Source organism: Homalodisca vitripennis, chromosome 4 (genome assembly GCF_021130785.1).
Source record: "Homalodisca vitripennis isolate AUS2020 chromosome 4, UT_GWSS_2.1, whole genome shotgun sequence".
In the NCBI taxonomy this organism is placed as follows: domain Eukaryota; kingdom Metazoa; phylum Arthropoda; class Insecta; order Hemiptera; family Cicadellidae; genus Homalodisca; species Homalodisca vitripennis.
The window spans coordinates 10,091,162-10,113,044 of record NC_060210.1 but is presented as its reverse complement, the minus strand read 5'-3'; the positions used below and the strand labels follow the sequence as shown (position 1 = coordinate 10,113,044).

Here is a 21,883-nt window from a genome sequence, read left to right as displayed (position 1 = left end):
TAATCATATGCTTAGTACTTTCATATACATTTTACATTAAACAATACAAATGTCACATGTATTTAAAATTTACACTTATTTTTGGGATTCATTGTTTTATTTATCTGAAATCCGGCTCCCATATACAATTGGGGTGAACAAATATATTTTCATACCTCTTTCCCCGCTTAAACAAGGTATAAAGTAATATTATTAGGTTATAGTTACACCAATTTAACCCTTTGATCAGTAATCTCTATAGTGATGAAGAACACCAAGTGCCAACACAAGTGCTACTCCGTCTCTGTGAGGTACTCTACAACACTAAAGAGTAGTATTCTCTCAACTGCTTTGTGGGTATATTTGTTTACTAAACTTTGGTGAAGATGGTTAGTAACACTTTTACACAGTTTCCATTTACCTCGATGGATCACAATTGATCGATTTTCTTAGTTTCTGTGACGTTTCATTGTGTGTCCCAAATTGCTTCCGAGCCCTCCGCACTACTAAAATGTCTAAAGAAACTTGTGTGCCCTCACTTCATACAACTGATAATTATGAGTGTTGCAAAAGTATTTTTATGAAGAAAACCCGGCCGATATTTTACGTTGTATCAATACATTATTGATAGGCCTACATATCTAATGCATTACATAAATTTAAAAAATGTACAAATAGTAGTATGTGGGAGGAGGGTCCTATATTAATTCTGTTTTAGCAATCCCGATACCTACTACTAAATTCAAAAGAGCAAAGAACTTTTTAGGAAACTATTTCAGTAAAAAAACACCCAATGCCACATTCACAGTAACATCCAAATTAAGGAAAGTGAAATTTGCACCAATCTCACTCACCATAAAGTTTTGTTAAATGTTTTTTATCAGTGTAATATATTTCAATAATTGTGTGTGTTTGAACATTCTACAATCTCACATTTTAAAATCAACTTTATAGTAATGCAATAGAAAAGAGTTCTGAAGAATTTATTTTAAATAATAGAACCATTATAGTAAGTCTAAGAAAACACTGAGGAGAACCGACTATATTGGCGGCCATCTAAACATCTGCTTCATAACAACAATATTAAATATTACACTTTTATGCTTTTATTGTTAGTCATGGAGTCATGGGAGGTGTCTCATTTTTAGTAATAGATTTTTTAGTGTTAGATCATCCTCAGCAATCAAGAGGCTAGAATAGGCTGAAAATGTTTTCTAAGTATGAATTTTATTGACATTTCTTCCTGGCTAAGTCCAGGCTTAGTTCTAGTTTTATGGATACATATGCGGTCCACTACTGGACAATTCATAAGGACATTACCGATAATTAAAACAGGCTGAGTCAAGAGGCTTTGGCGAGCTGGCCGGACATTGTTTGCTAGTACTGCTCTGTCTCGAGAATGACTTTCCTTTTGATTGCATCTGCAACATACAATCAAAACTACATTATGTTCAACCTGACCGTAGGATTTTGATTTTTTCTTTAGTTACAAAATTGTAAGAAAATCTAGGCATGCCTAAATATAACCTTACATAAGTAACCTCGTTATTCAAATTAAGAGTTTAAAAGAATTACATCCTCTAACAAAAAAAATCAAACAATGTCAAGAGAGAAATTAATTTGGTACTTTGGGATTATACCGACCACACCAGTATGAAGAACACAAAAATAGAAATTTATAGAAACAAACATGATAGAACGAAAAAAAAACAACTCTTCAATTACAAAATTACAAACTTACAAGCATTTCCAGGTATTGTGATCGGTATTGTTGTCGCTGTTATCTTATCTTTCTCGAGAATCCTGATTACGGCAGGCCGCGCGGCATCACGTGATTTGCACGGTACATCATTGCCTTTCCATTACAATTCAATTTATATTTCTGATTAGCCCCTCTAGAATTTGATATTTTACTGATAGGTACTATCTCGAGGGATGTTTTTCTTTCGTCGACATCAGCGCGGGGCAGCACCGAAGGTGCTGCGAAGCCCGCGCTGATGGCCGGAGGCATTCGCATTTTGGGTGGCGGAATGTGATCAAGAATAAAAACAAGTTTTGAGTGTTTTTTTAATAAAAAGTTTAGTTTGGTAAATGTTTGTTTTTGTTGAAATTTTTGTGTTTGGAGAAATGTAGAGGTAAAACACGGAAAGTACAACAAAGCGATGCACCAGCTGAACGGGCGGCGAGACTCTGCAATCACGTTATCTACTAGACGCTCGACTTTGACCTCTGTCTGAGGATGGGGAGGTGTTTGCGATAAGACAATTCCTGTTTTATATTGACGAAATATTGTTTCTACGCTAATCTAGTAATCAGTAGAACGAAATGTTAAATAACGATTCATGTCTGGGTGTGGTCGGTATAATCCCAAAGTACCATTAATTTTCTTACCAGGGACCTAAAAAGACTACATTATTAGAAAGAACAGACTTCTCTTGTCTTACTGCAAAAATTACAAATCATTATGATAGATCCTAAATTCAAGGTCAGATCACGTGAGCACTCGTAAATGTCAACTTCAAATTTGTATATTTATAATACGTACGTATGTATAGCCTGCATGAGTGACCTCCTTGCCGACATCGCTTCCTTTCGGAAAACATAGAAGAAGAACTGATCGTCATGACATGTAATTTTCACAGTAAGTCAAATAAAATCTGTTCTTACTAACAGTGTAGCTTTTTTAGGTCCTTGGTAAGGTAAACTGTAAAAAAAAAATGCGCTCCGGATAATCCCAAAGTACCATTAACTCTTAAAAGCACTTCATGTCTCTAAAATATATTTTTCTAATATTAACAATTAAACAGTTTATTACATAAATGAATTTAAATATTTTTACAAATATATATTTAATACAAAATAGACTAAAGGTTCAGGTTCATGGTTGTGCATGATAAGTAGACCTACCATAACTTACATATGTGAATGTTTTATTTATTGAAACACCTAACAATGTGATTTTGGTCCCGAAACATGTGACATAATGTAAAATCTACCTAAAACAAGAATTTTGAAACTGTTAACAAGTTAAGGTACCATATAGCCTACTTGTCTATAATTAACAGTTTCGTGGTTACTACAAAATGTGGATTCCCTGGATCCTTGATGTAATTGTAAATAAAATATGAATTTATTTAATAAAACATCAGCCATTACTTGACAAAACGATACAAATTGTACAGTACAATTGTATCACTTGGAGGATTAACTGCTAGATTAAGAAAGAAATCATGTAATTTTCAAACAACCAACAAAAATGTAATGTTGGTAACAAACCAACAAAAAAGGCAAAGAATTATTAAATAGAGAGAATTGCAAACCATTCTGATTACATGGAGGTGAAGTGGAGATATATTAAATTAGAACAGTCTTAGGCCTATTTATTTTTAAAAACAGGAGATGATAGGCCTACGCAACTTAGGCTGGTGCCTATTATTATATGTAAATTTTTACACTTTTCAGACCATATTTCCATATCCAAACCTATACTAATGTACCTATATTAGTTGAGCTACGAAATATAATATATATTGTGTTTATAAATTTGGTAATTTGTGAATACAAGAGAAACTAACCTTAAAATTCAACTGTGTGCCTTTAATTTAACTTCACAATGCATTTTGAATTTATTTATTCAAGTTAATGCAATTAATTGAATTTACGTTACATAACGTTATTTTAAGCCAGTCTCAGTTCAACGCCTATGATTTATTACTAATATCAAACAAAACACCTGAAATCTTATAAATTATGACAATTCTTACAATGCCTCATTGATCGCAGCAATGTCAATTTTGTAGTTGAGCGTCTTGCCACCGGAAAAACGTCACAACTGCCAACAGTATATTCTTCCGGTTTCTAGTGAAGGTTGGAGGTTGGCGATCGTCAGTCGTCGCATAAATAATTTAGTTTGGTTATTGGTTACTGCCTTATAAACTCCTAAAATGTAAGTACTAATTGACTGAAAATATTTAAGTTTTGTGTGTGGTAATAAACACATATCTTGGAATCCTCTCAATTAGTCGTATAAGTAACAATTAAATAAGCAATAGGTTCTTCAGTCTGACAGACCAGTGCCAGGTTTATGACAATTCCAAGCTTGTTTCTTTTTCTCGAAGTGTTTCTGTGTGCCTTTTTACTCATAGTACATTCACCCTTTAATTTATTAAAAGTTAAAATATTAAATGCGAGTGATTTTATACACTCAAAATTGATAAGGATTGTAATCATAAACGGATTTATTTATGTGAATAGCTCTTATTGATTAAAACTAAACCTAGCCTATTTCAGTACAGTGGAAAGTTGCTGTATCATTCTCAACAAGTATGTCCTGAAGTATTCTCAAAGTTATTTAATGAAACTGCCAGTCACGATTTAAATTTAGTCAGATAAAAGTAACATATTAGCCTATAGTCTAGGTATATAAAAAAATTGTAAATTAATTCTAAGAAGAGAGGTTATGTTTTATATTTAGGGATAACCTTTTCAGGGTAGGTAGCATTGAGCTAGAACATAACCTTTTACTTGCATTCTTTAAATAAAGTGTTTTATTATCTTCTAGAACCTTATATTTATTTGTACAATGTACACAGAAAGTTATAACTAAATATATTATTCTCAATACACCCGCCAATTACATCTTATATAGTCTAGATTCAGGTGGTAAAATGAATCTACATACCCAACACACATCATTGTCATTTGGTTTGTTAGTTAATAGAAAATCCTTTAGACTATACTTAAATTATTTAAAAAACTACGTTTAGGTAAAAAGTATATAACCAGCATTAAGTAGGCTCTAATATAAAACAACAAAATAGCCTATGCAATATCAGCATGAAGACAACTGCTTTAAAATAGTAAGTTATGTGTAGCCTATATCCAAATATCAGTTAAAACAAGCAAGATACTGCAGTATAGTAAGTAAGCAGCCACCACCACAATTGAAACAGAGTATTAAATTATTGATTAGAAATACCTAACCCTAGAACTGTTAATCGACATAATTTTGTCGGTCAATGCCGCTTCCGTAGTGTTAACCGTCAAAATTTTGTCGGTCAAACATTCCCTCGTATAATTACTTTTTACAATATACTCCGGTAACGTATCGATATAATTCATGCACCATTGGATTCGGGAAGAAAAATGCTAGGGAACAGATGAGTTTTATTCCTCTTTGTATTATGGTTATGACGTAGCAAGCTTGTTATTTTGAACATAAAAGAAAACGCGACGCCGTTTGTTGTGAACGCCATATTGCTGCTGCCTCGTATAATTACTTTTTACAATATACTCCGGTAACGTATCGATATAATTCATGCACCATTGGATTCGGGAAGAAAAATGCTAGGGAACAGATGAGTTTTATTCCTCTTTGTATTATGGTTATGACGTAGCAAGCTTGTTATTTTGAACATAAAAGAAAACACGACGCCGTTTGTTGTGACCGCCATATTGCTGCTGCCGTTCTGTATCACTTTCGTGCCGAGCTGTGGATATTTGTAAGTTTTAATAGTTTTACACGTGTTTTAGTGTCGTATTTAATGTGTAGTGTGTTGTTTGATGTCGTAGTAGTGTAAACATATATATTTTAGAATAAATCAATTTCTATTTACTGAAATATGTTTGAGAAATTACCGGCTTTGTGTAGGCTATGGCAAAATGACTTGGCTAAAATTCATTTCACATAGTTTGTTATTGTTTTCACTTACTAAACGTTATTTATAGCACTCTTTTAGCTCTGAAGTAACTATTTATTTTTGGTAAATAGATAGTTTTCACAATAAAATATATATTTCCTGTAATTTATTTGGTTATATATAATAACTGTTTGGGTTATTCTATATTTTTTCAATATATTTAGTTAGCCTATATTTATAGTTTTCTAACTACATAATATTTCCTATTACTTATAAACCATAAATTTATAAATTTTGATATAGTACAAGCTTTAGAAACGATTTTATATTTTGCTGAATGAAAATTTTTCGCAAAATTTTTGAATAATGGCAAAATTTAACTTTTTTTACTTTTCAAAAAATAATTTATGGTAATTATTTCATTAGTACTGTATATTTTAATTTTATTCTAAGTAATAAAATATGCAATATAACATGTATTCATAGATAAATGTATTAGCAAAACTTGTTTTACCAAAGTCTTACTTGTACACCCGATTTTCAAAATTTATACGCATCGCTGCTTTTTGTTCTATAGCTTTATGATGCTTTCATAAATGTGTATAATGTTTATGTTTTTCTGAAACTAGATAAAATTTGACACAGAATGGCTATCTCACTTATAAATATTTCTCACTATAACTTCATTTGCTAGGTATGGTCCCCCCCAAATTTAAGAAATATTTTTCATAAATTTTATATTTGATTAAAAAAAGTGTTTATTAGAAAATTTTTTTATGGTTAATTTTACAATATAGTGCAATTCTACGTTTAATTCTGAACACAAAAATATATACTCTTATTTATATTGCTTTTATTTTATATTTTTAATAATTTTTTTAAAAAAACCTTGCGCGAAGCTCCAAAACAGCCCGACACTACAGGATGAAATAACCGCCAGTTCTAGGGTTCTATCTAATACAAAAACATTCTAATTATAGTTATTTACAATTAATTTTTAACAGCTGTTTTTAATGTATCAAATAAACAATATTGTTCCAAATTAATTCAAACAAAGTATAATCAGTTTTATGTTATTTGCCAACAAAATATTAAAAAGATTGGTATTATCCAGAGGCCACTATTTTTGTAACAGTTTTCCTAACCTGAGACCTGAAAAACTAAATTATTAGAAAGAACGGACTTTGACCCACAATGAAAATTACATTCTGATGTCAGAACGTAATAACATATACACCGACATCGCTTTCAGGAGGTAGTAAACAAGAACTGATTGTCATAATGGTATATAGTTTTCATAGTAAGTCAAATAAAATCTGTTTGTTCTAATAATGTAGTTAGGTGTCTGGTAAGAAAAAATCTTACAAAAATAGGCTAGTGGCCTCAGGATAAGGTTTTTTATTTGCAACTAAATCATTACTTTTTTAAATATTAAAAGCGGCTGAACTACAGGCCTATCACACTCTGTGACTTTTGTTGTGTCGAACACAATCTTTTGTTTGAAAAATTATCTTTTTATGGTATTGCTCAAAATGAACTAAAACTTTTCAAATCATACTTATTTAACCGTAAACAGCAGGTTTTTGTTAAGAGTGATTTGTTTCCAGACGTTATAGTTGAGTATTGTGTTCCTCAGGATTCTATTTTGGGACCTTTAATTTATTTTTCTGATAGCTATTAGCCTAAATGGTCTAACTTTCTAATATTTTGGAATGATTCACTTTGTATGCTGATGATACAACTTGTGTTGTATTAAAGTATTAATAACATATTTTTAATGTTTGGGAATAGTGCTGGATTATAAACTTACATGGGGAGCTGATATTGACTTAATTGTTTCAAGAATTTCATGAGTTGTATTCCTGCTCAGAAGATTGATGCACCAAGTGTTATAGGCCTATGTCAGAAATTATTACTTCACTTTTTTCAGTCTTTAATTAGATATGATCTTTTTGGGGATTTTGCTAGTACTAGAGCATAGTTCATAGAATATTAGTTGTTCAAAAGAAATGTGTTCTTATGTTTACAAATTCAGTGTAATACACATTGTAAACCTTTTTTAATAGAAACTAATATTTAAGGATTTTTAGAAACTAGAACTAAAACCACTTTTCTCTGAAACTTCTCTAACTAAACTTGACAAAGTTCTCTAGTCTAATATTTACATTGAAATTTAAATAATGAACAAACTTGTCACCAAATTTCAGATTCGTTGATGTTAAATCATTTTTTTTACTATAATTGGCTAATTTGAAATTCTGTTTATTCTTTGAATGAATTATATCCATGTCACTAAAAAATCTTTTAATGCCGCTTTAAATAAACTTTTGCCATAACTCTGTCTTTTTAAGATAACAATTAAAGTTTTAGTTTCTAAATCTTTTTACTTATAGTTGTTATTAATTTTTTGTTTTAATTATATTTTATTGTATTTGTTAAGTCATTACTGATATTGTTAATTGAGCTGAGGTTTTATCATGTTAATATCTAATTTTAGTTCATATTTTTACTTTATTAACATATCAAAGAGCGAGTGAAATGTTTTTTCACCATTTTTTTTTTAATTTATTAAATCTGTATAATGATAGTATAATGATATACAATAAACTGAGGAATTCAGATGATACAGTCTGATTATAATTCTACTAACGTCTACAAAGAACTCTTTAAGACTATAAAATGATGAACCACTAACTTAGCTACAGTTTTTTCTGGAAATTAGTACCAGCTGTTAGTATTGGTCAATCGCTAACTTATTATTCTGTTTCAGAGATTTATCATGTTTCTTTGGGATTGGTTCACCGGTGTACTCGGATATTTAGGTAAGTGCTTTGTTTTATAATAATTGTTCTCAATATAATGCAATGATAGTAATTTAAATAATGTTGAATTAGTTGTATATTTAGATTATGGTTTGGGGCCTAAAAGCTTTGTTGTGTATTCCACTCTTTTTCAGGCTTACAATTCAATATTCATGTGTATAATTTTAAAGTGTCTGAAGGATTATATTTGGGACAGTTGATTATTTGTTATCTTATCCTGAATTATATTAATTACTAGTTTAAATGCCAGAGGCCTGGACTACAGATATTATTAATGAAAAGACCAGCACTGAGTAATTTCTAATTTTAGATGTTTTATAAAGATGACATATATGAGCCTGTTTGACTACATAGGTATGTCTAACGGCTTGTATCATTTATATAAACACGTGCAACTATAGATGTGTGCAATGATAGAACTGATGTGGTAGGCCTTGTGTCACTTGACCTTAGAATAACTGAGCATCAGCTCCCCACATGTCCTTGTAACAGTGACTTGTCACTTTTTGTCTGATTAGATGAGTGTTATAATACATCATAAAAAGCCTCTGTTTTGTATTATAAACAAATCAACTTCTCTTATTTTATTGTTTTCATTAATTAAAGGATGCAGTAGCTTGGTAAATAGTTTGGTAAAGTACTTACTCAGTCAATGATACATAAATAATGGTTGAGTACTCCAGATGTCATCAAAGTTTTTGTAAGTTAAATAGGCACTTGATCTAATCTGAAAAGTTTTAGATTTCGCTGGTTCGAGGTTTGAAGAATTGTATAACACTGTAAATACACAGAAGGAACAGATTCTTAAAAACAAATTGGATGCTTAGCCAATTATTAAAAACATTGTTGCCATACAAATTCCTGAGGGATTGGTTTTTAGTTATGCCTGTATTGACATTCAGAAATCAGTTAAAAAACCAGAGCAACTCAAATTTTTAGGCAACAAGATTATGTGTATATTTGGTATTGTTCATAAAAATACTCTGTAGACTTGTTACAAATAACTTTTAAATGTGTAGAACCAGCAAAAACCTTGTATACAGTGAAAAAAACTACAATCAAGGGGTTTGAAATAGTTTAATGACAAAGTTATTGTTTGTTTAGAACTATAAAACATTCTGTACTGTAAACAATACTGTTTACGTTTAAGCTTTAAATTAATTGAAAATTAATAATAATTGTTGAATAGAGGTCAAATACTAATCTTACTATTGGACATATTATTGTATATTAAATTGAATAAATCTTGAATTAAAATAAACATCAGAACAGGAATATTCTATAAAAATAAACTACAGACTAGCCTAAGTAAGTAATTATTTTCAAACTTTGTGAAACTTATTTAGGTTTGAAGTTTTGTGAATACTCCATAATTGTTTTATTGAAGTAACTGTAATTGTTTTATTGTTAACTTTTTTACTTCTTCAGTACTGTAAAAAAGGTGGCTTGTGAAATCATCATCATCTGACGTTTCCGTTATCACGGGTCGTCGTACACAGCCTCCTCCACTTTTGTCTGTCATTCCAGGTCTCCTCTTCCTCCACCTGCATTTTCTGTAGTCCCCTTGTCTCTATGTCTTTCCACACTTGATCCTCCCATCTTCCTCTCGGTCTTCCTCTTGGTCTTCTTCCTCTTTCCTCCTTCTCCAGTGCTATTCTAGGCATTCTATTATCTCCCATCCTCTTCACATGCCCCATCCACTGTATTCTTCTTCTTTCCATTGTCTCTTGCAGTGAAACTACCTTCAATCTTTCTCTGGTTATTTCGTTCCTTATTCTATCTCTTCTTGTAGTCTTCTCTATCCCTCTTAAAAATCTCATCTCTGCAGCTTGCAATCTGCTTAAATCATTTTTAGTCCACGTCCACGTCTCTGCTCCATATAATAAAATTGGTTGGAAATAAGATTTATACATCAATACTTTTGATTCTTTCCCAATGTTCCAACTCCACACAATCTTCTTCACCATATTGAAAAACTTTCCACTCTTCCATATTCTGTTTCCTATCTCTTCTCTTATTGTGCTCCTATCTGTTATGATACTTCCTAAATAACAGAAATTCTTCACCTTTTCAAGTCTTTTCTTCAACTAACACGTCTTTGTTATTTCCTTCCCTTTTCTACTTTCATTACTTTACATTTTTGTATGTTCATCTCTAAACCATATTTCTTCACCACTTTTGCCCATTTGTTCAACTCTCGTTCTAACTCTTCTTCCCTATTTTCCCATATCATTATGTCATCCGCATATGCTATCGTCTTAAGTTCTTCTGCTCCTCTGTTTCCTATACTTGTGAAATAACCATTTTTAATGTCATTTTCTGTATAAATTGCCTTTATTTTTAATTGCCTGAGCATTAACGAAAATTATCACTTGTGAGGAGAGGGGGGCTGAAAAAATGTCATATCTGTCTGTCTCTCCACATGATATCTCGAAAAAAAAACTATTCGAGGTGTAGATTTTAAATTTTGCATGAAGCTTTATTTCTACATAATCAAATCGATTTCAATTATGGTGCATATCCTTCTATGGGATTTTGCTGAGCATTAGGGAAGTCTATTAGTCATGGCTATCTAAACGTGCTATAGGCTTGAAATTTGGTTTTTACTTAATGTCTACATCTGGTAACACATAAAAGTATTTCAAATCAAAAATGCATTTACACGTTTAGATGCGTATTAATCATATCTTTTAAATTACATATTACCCATAATTCTAGGATTAAAAATAATTCCTACATGAGGAGGTAATTCCCAGGTCCATGTTAAATCGTGTACATATTAGAAAGTGGTACGGTAACTTGTAATCGTACCGGTATTATGTATGGACAGATCTAGCTTTTCAGGTGTCACCATATCTAGAGTTATTATTATCTTAGAATGTAACATTAACGAACCTGTGTATATTGTCATGGTCAGTGTTTTAAGGTGAATCACATTTTTAAGGTAACATTTTGAAACAGAAAAGACGATATGCTTTCTTTGGACTTGCCAAATCAGGGAAAACCACTCTGATGGCTAATTTGCTGGAGGATGGTGTGATTGAAGCGGTACCAGGTACCTTAAATAGTAGTCTGCAATTGCATAACCAAGTGCTGTGTGATGGAGTTTGGACATCAGGGTTCTTACAACAGAAAGAGACTAATTTAAGTAACAAGTTAAAGTCACAGTTAACTATTTTGAAATAGTTTTTTTTTTATTTGACAAAAATTTTACACAAAATAAGTCATCATTTATGATAAATATTATGATATTTGTAATATAAGAGGGTTCGTAACATTCTTAACCGTAGTAATCTGACAATAAAACGTACCGTTGAAGATTACCTTATGTCTTGTCAAAAGAGACAATAACACGTTACTACTACTCATTTTTTACAAATTTCTCTTTCAGAATTTAATACGAGAACACCATTAAAACACTGAACCCTAGGAAGTGGCACACAAAATGAGCTGTAATGGCCAGTGCTATATTGTACGTGTTGATGTAGTTTTCCCTTTATTTAACTACAACCAATGCTCCAATTGTAATATATTATAAATATATTACAAATACTATTATAAAAAAACAAAGAAACGTGTTTAGTCGATTACTGTACATATTGTTTTATTTCAACTTAATACAAACTTAAAAAAACTAACATTTAGTTTGTTATTCAATCCCGAATTCCGTTTTATAGGACCACCGAAATTGGGGTAAAAAATATCAAAAATATATATTTGATACCAAGTTTTTGTGCTGTGTTCAGAAATGTATAGTTTAAATAACAAATATATATATTTATATTATATATTATTGTATAACATAATATATTATTATTATTATTTTTTTATATATATATATATATATATATTTATATGTATACACACACATATTGTAATGAAAATTGAGTCTTATTGATGGAATGTCTATATGCTAAGAATAAAAATTTAAAGACAATTTATTATTAATAATAAATCATTACTATTCTTATTATATATAAGAATTTATTTATTTCTTAAATTTTAAAATACATGATTTTGTACAAAGGAAGAGTGTTGATTAAACTGTTGATTTGTATCTTTGTAAGAACCCTTTATTTGTGTGTTTGCAGGTCTTTATAAGAAGTCTGGCAAGCTTCTGTTTCTTGGTTTGGACAATGCCGGCAAAACCACCTTGCTTCACATGCTCAAAGATGACCGCTTAGCCCAGCCAGTCCCTACCTTACACCCCAGTAAGACTAACGCTTAACTCAAAACATGTGTTACTTTAGTGTCAAAACATGTTAGTAAATTATGTTATAGATTAACCGAATTGGATGAAGAAAAATGTAACAATTATGTGAAATGGTGCAAAATTATTAATAGACCTCTGGGAAAGGAGAGTGAACTATTCATTGCCATGTAATGAATTCATAAATTACCTGTTGTTAACATCAATTTTATCTTCTTGCACGTGACAGTTCTAAGTGATAAATAAATACAGATAACAAGTCGTATGATAGTCCCAACTAAAGTGTAGCTTTTAATATATGCATAGTCTTGCAATTTAATTATACCTTGCCTAATTGTTTGACCATTGCAAACCTACTATTATTACTATTTTTAGTTCCAATTTTACTAAGTTGATTGGTTTAATTTAGTTATTTTAAAAATAATACATTAGGCCTATTTCTAGATTTTCATTATATGTGTGTGTGTGTGTATATATATATATATATATATATATATATATATATATATATTATATATATATATATACACACACAGGGTGACCCGTAACTCTCTGGACAAAGGTATGCCACATTATTGCTGATGTCAAGACAAACATATTTCACTATATGAGCATAGGTCTCCACTCTCTACTCTCGATGCTTAGTTTCTCATCTGTCTGTCTGTGATTAACCATTAAAAAATTAAAACTAATAAATTAAATTATACGGAATTTGGGTCAAATGTTTATGATAACAAGTCCAGTTACTGAAAGAAATATAATGAAATTATCTTTAGTATTTTCAAGATTTCTGCAATTAAAACTTAAACTTTTAATATTTTAAAAACCAGCAATTTTTTGATATAATACATTCAGTCCACATTGACTCATACTAACTGATAACCAATAAGAGATTATATGGCAAAACCAGCCATAGGTATTCCTAAGACTCCCTAATGAGTTCGGTCAGACAAAACAAAACCTAATAAATGCTATGTTAATCATGTTTGTTGAGTCTTGTAATAACTTGTTTTACGTTTTTGTGTCGCAAGTTCTGAAAATAACTAGTGAGTGAATGTTTTATCTGCCTTACAATAACTTTAAATGTAACTTAAACTGTGGGGCTTTTATAAAGCAATTCAAACTTGAATTGGCCGCCAAATGTTATAAAGTAACATTAGAGATCTCAGTTTGCGCCATTCTTCTTCTTTTTTAAAAATCCCTTTAAATTGAGGTGTCACTTGCTAGGGTTTTTTTATTTAAAAACTTACTTACCCTCAAAATATCCCATTTTGTGGGGGAAGACAAAGATTTTCATACATAAAAAGATACTCCTCAGTTGGTCATATAAACATCCCCCAAAGTAAATCACTTCATCTCAATTCATAAGAAAGTTAATAGGGAGGGGGAGAGACTTCTAAGACACCTGATATACGCAAACTTTTGTATCACTTGTTTTAGAATTGGTTTTGCATCTATAAGTACATTTCAGTTCTACTTGACTAATCTGACACTGTAAACCTTCATTGGCTTTTAAAAAAATAAAATCACGTTTGTTAGTTTCACAATAAAACTCGAGAACGGCTGAACCGATTTGGCTAATTTTGGTTTAGAAATATTTTTATAAGAGCAAGGAAGGTTTAAAAGGAAAGAAACATTGGAACAGTTTCTTAATTTTGGTTTTGAATAAGGAAGGAATAGTAGAAAGGAAATTACTTTGGACAAGTCATTGTGTTTGCCATTTAACACTCAGATGTCAGCCACTTCACGCTACTGTTCTACGGAACTCTTCACTGTTTACTTTTGTTTTGTTGTTTACGTTGTAAGTACGTAGTTATCACTATAAATTACCAAAATCTCACAGTTTTTATTGTTGAACTGCAATTTTGTCAAAAATTATTAAGTTGTGAAATTGATATTTAAAATTAATATATTCACAAAATTAATATATATGACTATTATTAAATACCAATGCATTTAAATTCAGGTTGTATTACTCAGGATAAAGTTAGAATGCTTTTAAATCCTTTTTTAATTTGTGTGATGTGTAATAATTCATTGAATACCTTGATATAATTTTCATAAGTAGAATTCCGTTTATACACATAATTTAATCACTTCTATGCCAATACCAGACAAATTAATGGAGTTTTTGGATGTATTTGGTAAACATTCTACTTTACGAGTTTTACACTCATATTTTATGTCAAAATTAGGGCATACAAATTATTCACCTATTAATGGGCTATTGTCGTGTATGTATTTGTAAAAGTTTGAATTCAAGTTGGAATTCATTTTATGTCTAATTTCCTTTACTGTTAGAATTACTGTATTTTCATATTAGATGCTTCTTCTTACAGATGTATAAAATAAGTGTGTGTTATAGAATGTTTGTGAAAAGCTTTAAACAATTCATGATAAGAGTGTTTGAAAATGTTGGGAAAAATGTTTATATATTATGACAATTAGATTATTCATATTAATATATAAATATAAATACTAAATGCATTGTTTTTGTTATTATAAAATGAAACAAACTAATGAAGACTAGTAATATATTTTAAATTAGTGTGTTTCTGTCAATTACAGCCTCAGAAGAACTGTCTATTGGCAACATGAGGTTTACCACCTTTGACCTTGGGGGCCACACACAAGGTATGTTCTTATCATCATTAATAAATAGTTCATATATAAATCGTTGTATTAAATTATATACATTCAGCCTTGTACATCTCAATATTAAATTGTTTATAGTATTATTCTGTACTAATATCCAAAGTTATTCTTCTAAACCGTCTTTTGTCACAACATAATTTCAATATTTAGATTGCATATTATCACCATACAAAATTTTTAATATTTTTTTATATATCATAATAATATATATGCATCTTTCGATTTTGATATTTTTTGTTGATTTAGGAACTCCTAATATTATCTGTTACAGAGTTACACCTCGCTATATTTGCAAAATTCCATTGTTGATATTTTCAATATCAATCAACCAAACGCAGACAATAGAATCCATTGGCCTCGTTATAATATGTTGATAATTTAAACTTGGTGATTTACTTAAAATGCTAAATAGTTAATTTAATGATTTTTTTTATCCACTTTATCGTGAGCTATATTAACGATCCTGACAATTATTTATCAGTTCATTTAATTACTTCAAATTGATAAAATAAGAAGTAGAAGCAGCAGTTATTGGATTTTTGTTGGATGTAAGACAGCAAATTCCGTTCATAGTGGTATAACGTATGCATATTTTTACACATGTTTGTTGCCATTGCAATATTAAAAAATGTCCAGAAATGTAGAACAGTTTACATAAATAAGCAAGCATAACCAATATCCAAGATATGGCTACTTAAGCTCAGTAAAATAAAACTATAACACATATTTGTGCCAGTGTTCTGTAGACATCTAATACTTGTTAGTTACGTTGTGGTAGTCTATTGTATTGACTTAAAATTTTGTTTCAATGTACAGAGAAATCTGACTTCATATGACTCTTGCTCTTTAGTTTGTTTTGTGTTGCTTATTAACCCTTTTGAACGCCAACATCCGATTGATCAGCTGTTTAGAAAAAGAGTTATTTTTTACTTTATTCACAAGCTTTCAAAGTTTGATTCAACTGGTTTGGTTTTGAATTAAATAAGGACAACCTTTATCAATTTTATAGTTAGAATCACTAATGACCTTGACGTTTTTAGTTATTTAACTCTCCTTTTATACTTTAAGCATATCAAAATTCCTTGTCAATATATTTTTTTATAAAATATTTCATCAATATATTTTTTGTTTTTATTTCTCTAATTTTGTAATGAATTTAAAATGTAACCACTTTATCAATTAGAAATATTTTTTATAGATAAAATATTGTTTTACAGATTCTTTTGGTATAAAGCGTTTATTTTATGTAAATTCTTTTAGTAGTTATTATGCGAATACCAAATATGTTGTAGATATAATGCACTTTTAATTTACACTAATTGATAGCAAATTTCAAAAGCCACAAAACATAATAGAATAATTCTATTTATATAAAGGTTAAGCACAGAACAGGGCAAAAAAACATAAAGCATTGTAAAAGTGAACAAAGAGGCCATGGTGGTTATGTGTAGTACCGGCCTTTCGTGCACTGGCATCCAAAGGGTTAAGTTTGTGAACAATGACCTTGTCCTTTTTGCTTATCTTCAGCCTATCTGTCAAACTGGTTGTACCAAATGTGTGGAAATGTTTACCAGACTAAGACAAAAGTATGTTTTAACTCTCAGAGATGATTAAACATAATTGTTAAAAAACTAAGTAGTTATAGTTTAGTGTAATACTTTAATGTTGCTGAAATTCAAAATTGCTATTTTATCTAATGTATAACAAGTGCAGATTCACTCATAATAGAAACAGAAGAGTTTAGTTTAATATTTGAAGTTGGCATTTAGTCATTGCAGTGTTTCTAACCTTTGCCCTGACACACTTTGATCATGCAGTTGATTTCTGCAAACATGTTTGCTGTGAACTGGTTCTTGTTATCAGTAGCTGTTTATTCTTTCTTCTGTTATCTGCTAAGATAATAATATCTGGATTATAAATGACCTTAGAACATCTCAATTTAACAATACAATTTGCATTCATAGATTTCCTCTGTTTTTGTTTGTAATATGATTGAATTTATATTTGTGGTTTAGTACTTACATTTTCCCAAACAAATCTCTCTATAACACAATAACAGATTTGAACTTCTTGTTAAATAATAACAATAATAAATGAATAAAATTCAAGTTTCTGTATAGTGCATGACATGAGAACTTTCAGAATAACTGATGGGCTTTGAACAGTTTACAGTTGGACATTAACGAAGAGTTAAAGTATCATTGCATCAGCTGAATGGGATCTATATCCACCCTCACCCACATTTAGTAGGAGTCTGTTGAAGTAAACAGCGTTCAGTATTATGGTTATCAGTATCCATCCAGCATTGTTGAATGTTTATTTTGCATAAAATGTAAAATATTTAGCCAGAGTAAAATAATGACAACGTAACTGTGACTTTGTAGCGCGGAGAGTGTGGAAAGATTACTTCCCCGCAGTGGATGCCATTGTGTTCCTAGTGGATGCGTCAGACCGCGATCGGCTACCTGAGAGCCAATCTGAGCTATTCAGTCTTCTAGCAGACGAGAGCCTCAGTAACTGCCCTGTTCTCATCCTCGGAAACAAGATCGATCGTCACGGCGCTGCCTCAGAAGATGAGCTCCGTGGCTTCTTCAATCTCTACGGCCAGACCACTGGCAAGGTACACTAACTTTTATCACTACTTCTTTATTCAGTAACGGTACAGTTTATATATGAATATGGTGACGCTTTTTAGTAGATCATATTTCATTAAAAGGGAGTAAAGGTAATTGCTAAAATTCAGAACTGTTATTTTATCTGATGAGTAACAACTGCAGATTCACTCATAAAAGAAACATAAGAGTTCAGTACTAATATTTGTAGCTGGAATTTAGTCATTTCAGTGTTTCTAACTTTTGCCCTGAAACACTTTGATCATGCAGTTGATTTCTGCAAACATGTTTGCTGTGAACTGGTTCTTGTTATCAGTAGCTGTTTATTCTTTCTTGTGTGATCTGATAAGATAACTATCTGCTACAGATCCAACAGTGTCACAAACTACATATTGGTATATTCTACCGCTCAATATTGCAAGTAACATTCAAGTTAGCATCTGTAATAAAAACTTAATAATTGTTAAACTTAATAAACCTTTAAAGAACTCTTGGAATTGAGTAAATCGGCTTCTTAATTCAAAATTGTTTCTAAGATTTTTTAAATGTTGAATTTACACTTGATTGTATAATTGCACAGGTAATCTAGCAAACACATTTTACAGAACCAGTAAAGTAGTTATTAAAAAAGGACTGCCAGTTCTTAAGTTATTTAGTTTTTTTTATAAGATAGCATTTTCTAATCTTTTGCTTCAAAAAGAATATACCTCTATTTAATTTTTTTACTTTTTTGCAGAGCTAAAAGAATTTAGTTTTTAATTAAAATTACTCCTTTTTTTTTGAAAAAATAATTGTGGTATTATGCTTACATGGTCGGTGTCATGGCGTCTGAGTTTTATCGTTAACACCATATAATTGCCAACACAATTATAGTCTTGTGATATTTCGATGTCACTGTGAAGAGCTGTGTAAAGTCAAACAATGATAAACTTGAAATAGCTTGAAATCAGTTTTACATCTTTTGATTTTAGTTTGCATTATATTAACAATCATACAGCACCCAGCAGGGATCACTTCTGGCTGGTTTATACCTACCAGTTGAACCCACCACTGGGCACAGCAAAAACCGATGTGCCACTTCAATCTGGGCAACCTTTTGGATGTCCAGTAGCGGCACATTACTAAACGCAAATGTCGAGATTCTGGGGTTCATGGGCAATTCGATAGGTCTAGTCTACTGTGGAAGATGACTGTTGGGAGTTGGTGGGGTTCGTTCCCTTACCTCAGAGGTTCTTGTTAACCTCAATAAGGGTGTGCCACCCCCTACCTACTTTGACTGGAGAGGCTGATTCAGAGCTGGCCTCCCCTTCTTCTGGGATGACTTTGAGATGTAGTGCCCTAATTCTTCCTCATGGATCTCGATAGGAGGCGGCCCCTACTCCCTAACTTTACCCATCCTGAATATCCTTTCACTCCGGAAGCAGCGCAAAGGTTCTTACAGGGCTAAGTGCAATTTATAAGCTTCTTGTCCTAAGAGAAAGTTTAGTTTTTTAGTTAAAAAATTAGTTTTCTTATATTTGCATGAACAGGCCTAATGTGTATTCTGTGTTCTGTACAGACTAAAGTTCCTCGCTCAGAACTACAAGCAAGACCTCTGGAACTGTTCATGTGCTCGGTGCTCAAAAGACAAGGGTATGGAGATGGTTTCCGCTGGCTAGCAGAGTACATCGACTGATCTGGTCAGTTCTGTTACATCTAAGACAATTTTTTCGTATTTCATCTCAGCCATTTTTTCCATAGATTTGACAAAATTACTAAGGTTATAGTTATCTTATTTTTTAATTGTACACAATGTTTTTTTTAGTAGTTGATAATGATTTAACTGAAGTATCAATTTTAAAAATGTATGTAAACTTAAAAAAAAAATTTTTCAACATTTATGGGAGTAGAAAAATGTAACTACACTTAAAAACATACATTTTATCAAGCACATATATTTTTAATTGTATATACGAAATTTGAAGAACTTACCTTGATGAGCACAGGTGGTACAGCTAATACATTGTATTGTTGTGTAAGCATTTTTTGACACATTTTCACTATATATATATATATATATATATATATATATATATATATATATATATATATATCACAAACACTATAATCTACATATTCTCTTGAATTTATATAAATTTTACAGCAAAATAACACTGGGTTTTGTTGTATATTTCTAAAAAGTAATAAAATGTACTTACAACGTTGTCTACAAGGCTGTCACTCAGTTCATTGTCAGCACCTTCATCACTAACAGCTTTCAACTACACAAACTCAATGAGGTTATAACTGAAAACAGCCAAGAGCAAGTCACATATGCCGTCATCTGACATCAGAAAGTAAACCACTCTAATGGAGGGGAAAATAAATTGCAATAGCAAGGTTTTTGTTTTGTTCGTGCAATTGTTATTCTCTCCCTTCACTACATGGAACCTGGTAGCATTTGGAAATCTTAGCCAACTAACTGCATTAACCCTCCGAGTGGCGGTACTTTTTTCTCCAAGTGGCGGGACATTTTTACTGATTTTGTATGTTCGCAAAAGAAAATTTATATAAAATCCTGTATATTATATAAGTATGACATATCATACATCGATTTAAACTTCATAACACACAGAGTAGAATGGTAATAATATGAAACACTTACCTTGGATTGGTGTAAAAAACCAATGGGTTGAATTCCAAAAATAAAAATTGAAATTTTTTTGTTTTATATTAGGCTGAGTAAATGTTCCTAAACTTAATTTTTTAACACAAATCCAAAATAGCCATTTTGTTTAAAATTTAATTCTGAACAAAAATATGTATCCGTTATATGTATTATTCCTAAAAACAACGCACTATTTGCTGATCGAAACTTTTATGTACATGTTTTTTACTGCATTTTAGTCAGTATCAGAGCCAACCTCATTCCTCATCATTCTTCCTGGTTTGAGAGGCCTCCAATAATGTTCCAGGTAAGGGAAACACTCCCTATGAACCCCAAAATTACAAGTTGGGCACCAGAAGTGACTTTTACCCCCTTTTTTGGTGTATACACACACTGCACAAAGTCTGGTAAATAAGCAATCCCGTGAAGAAGACCTACACTTGGTCCACGAGGTAGTACAGTAGGTGGATGAACCGTTTGTAAGAGTTCCATTAGTACCAGCATATCTAAATACTATATCAAATTAAAGTTTAGAATCTGGTCTTTCTAACCATACCTAATATATAGCGTTTAAGTCGCGGCATAACTTCGGAAATACCGGAACAAGAGAGGCTTGCGTTAATAGACGCTAGAGCGTCTTTGCCACTCGCGAACGACATTTAATAGACGCTGCAGCGTCTTTCACCACTCGGAGGGTTAATTTCTGGAGACCTGCATTATACCAGACGTCAACCTTCACTGTGCAATATATCGGACACTGGGGATAATATATAAAAATGTTAACGTGGTAACTCTGATTTCAGGAGGCTGCCAAGAGAAGAAGAAGAGGCAAGCAACCAACAACCTTTGACACGATCCAACCAACCAAATTGTGATACATATTGTGTTTTTGTAAGACAAGACAGACGGTTGTGAAGTGCGCCGTTCCGCTGCCCAACCTTTCCATCGTCTGGTGCTTCACCGTTTCATGCTTTACCCGGGTTTGTTATTGTAAATTTTTATTTCGTCATCTGTCAGAACATTCGATTGCGGTTAAAACACACTGTATAAATTAACAATGTTTTCTACATCATGTAGCTGTAAGATTAGTCTCCCACTCGTTTTCCAGTATTTTCTTTTATTTATTTGTATGTCCAACCTTCATAATATAGATTAATATATTAAAGACAGCTATTTGGTAGTAGTTTGTTTTGGATTCTTTCCCATTCTTGTTTTCAGCTTAAAACTTTTGCTGCCACGGCACAACAATGAGTCGTATTTCTGAAACTGAAAGAAATACCTTGAAGTATAAATTATATATTATGTGGCATTTGTCTCAG

General features: G+C 31.3%; 2 protein-coding genes across 2 annotated transcripts in view; one reads left to right on the top strand and one right to left on the bottom strand.

Annotated features, from left to right (window-relative positions):
• The window catches only part of LOC124358947, a 36,892-nt gene extending 34,349 nt beyond the window's left edge, over positions 1-2,543 (bottom strand). Inside the window, exons 1-2 of the mRNA XM_046811231.1 lie at positions 2,525-2,543; positions 1,300-1,400 (exon numbers count right to left, since the gene is read on the bottom strand). Coding sequence (XP_046667187.1) covers positions 1,300-1,400 — 101 coding nt within the window. The 5' untranslated portion in view covers positions 2,525-2,543. The remainder of the gene's footprint in view (positions 1-1,299; positions 1,401-2,524) is intronic.
• A 1,257-nt stretch (positions 2,544-3,800) lies between these two features.
• Positions 3,801-21,744, top strand: LOC124358946 (GTP-binding protein SAR1b). The gene is made up of 7 exons (XM_046811230.1): positions 3,801-3,925; positions 8,389-8,440; positions 12,532-12,651; positions 15,219-15,284; positions 17,690-17,925; positions 19,476-19,596; positions 21,368-21,744. Exons 2-6 carry the CDS (start codon positions 8,398-8,400, stop codon positions 19,590-19,592), a joined length of 582 nt encoding a protein of 193 aa, XP_046667186.1. The 5' UTR covers positions 3,801-3,925; positions 8,389-8,397; the 3' UTR covers positions 19,593-19,596; positions 21,368-21,744.
• Positions 21,745-21,883: the final 139 nt, after the last annotated feature.

What these genes read in the sequence shown, in the direction of transcription:
- LOC124358946 (XM_046811230.1), top strand. Translation starts at nt 8,398, where the DNA reads ATGTTTCTTTGGGATTGGTTCACCGGTGTACTCGGATATTTAG. An exon ending in CGGTGTACTCGGATATTTAG is followed by an intron (nt 8,441 to 12,531) that starts GTAAGTGCTTTG and finishes GTGTGTTTGCAG; the next exon opens with GTCTTTATAAGAAGTCTGGC. An exon ending in CCTTGGGGGCCACACACAAG is followed by an intron (nt 15,285 to 17,689) that starts GTATGTTCTTAT and finishes GTGACTTTGTAG; the next exon opens with CGCGGAGAGTGTGGAAAGAT.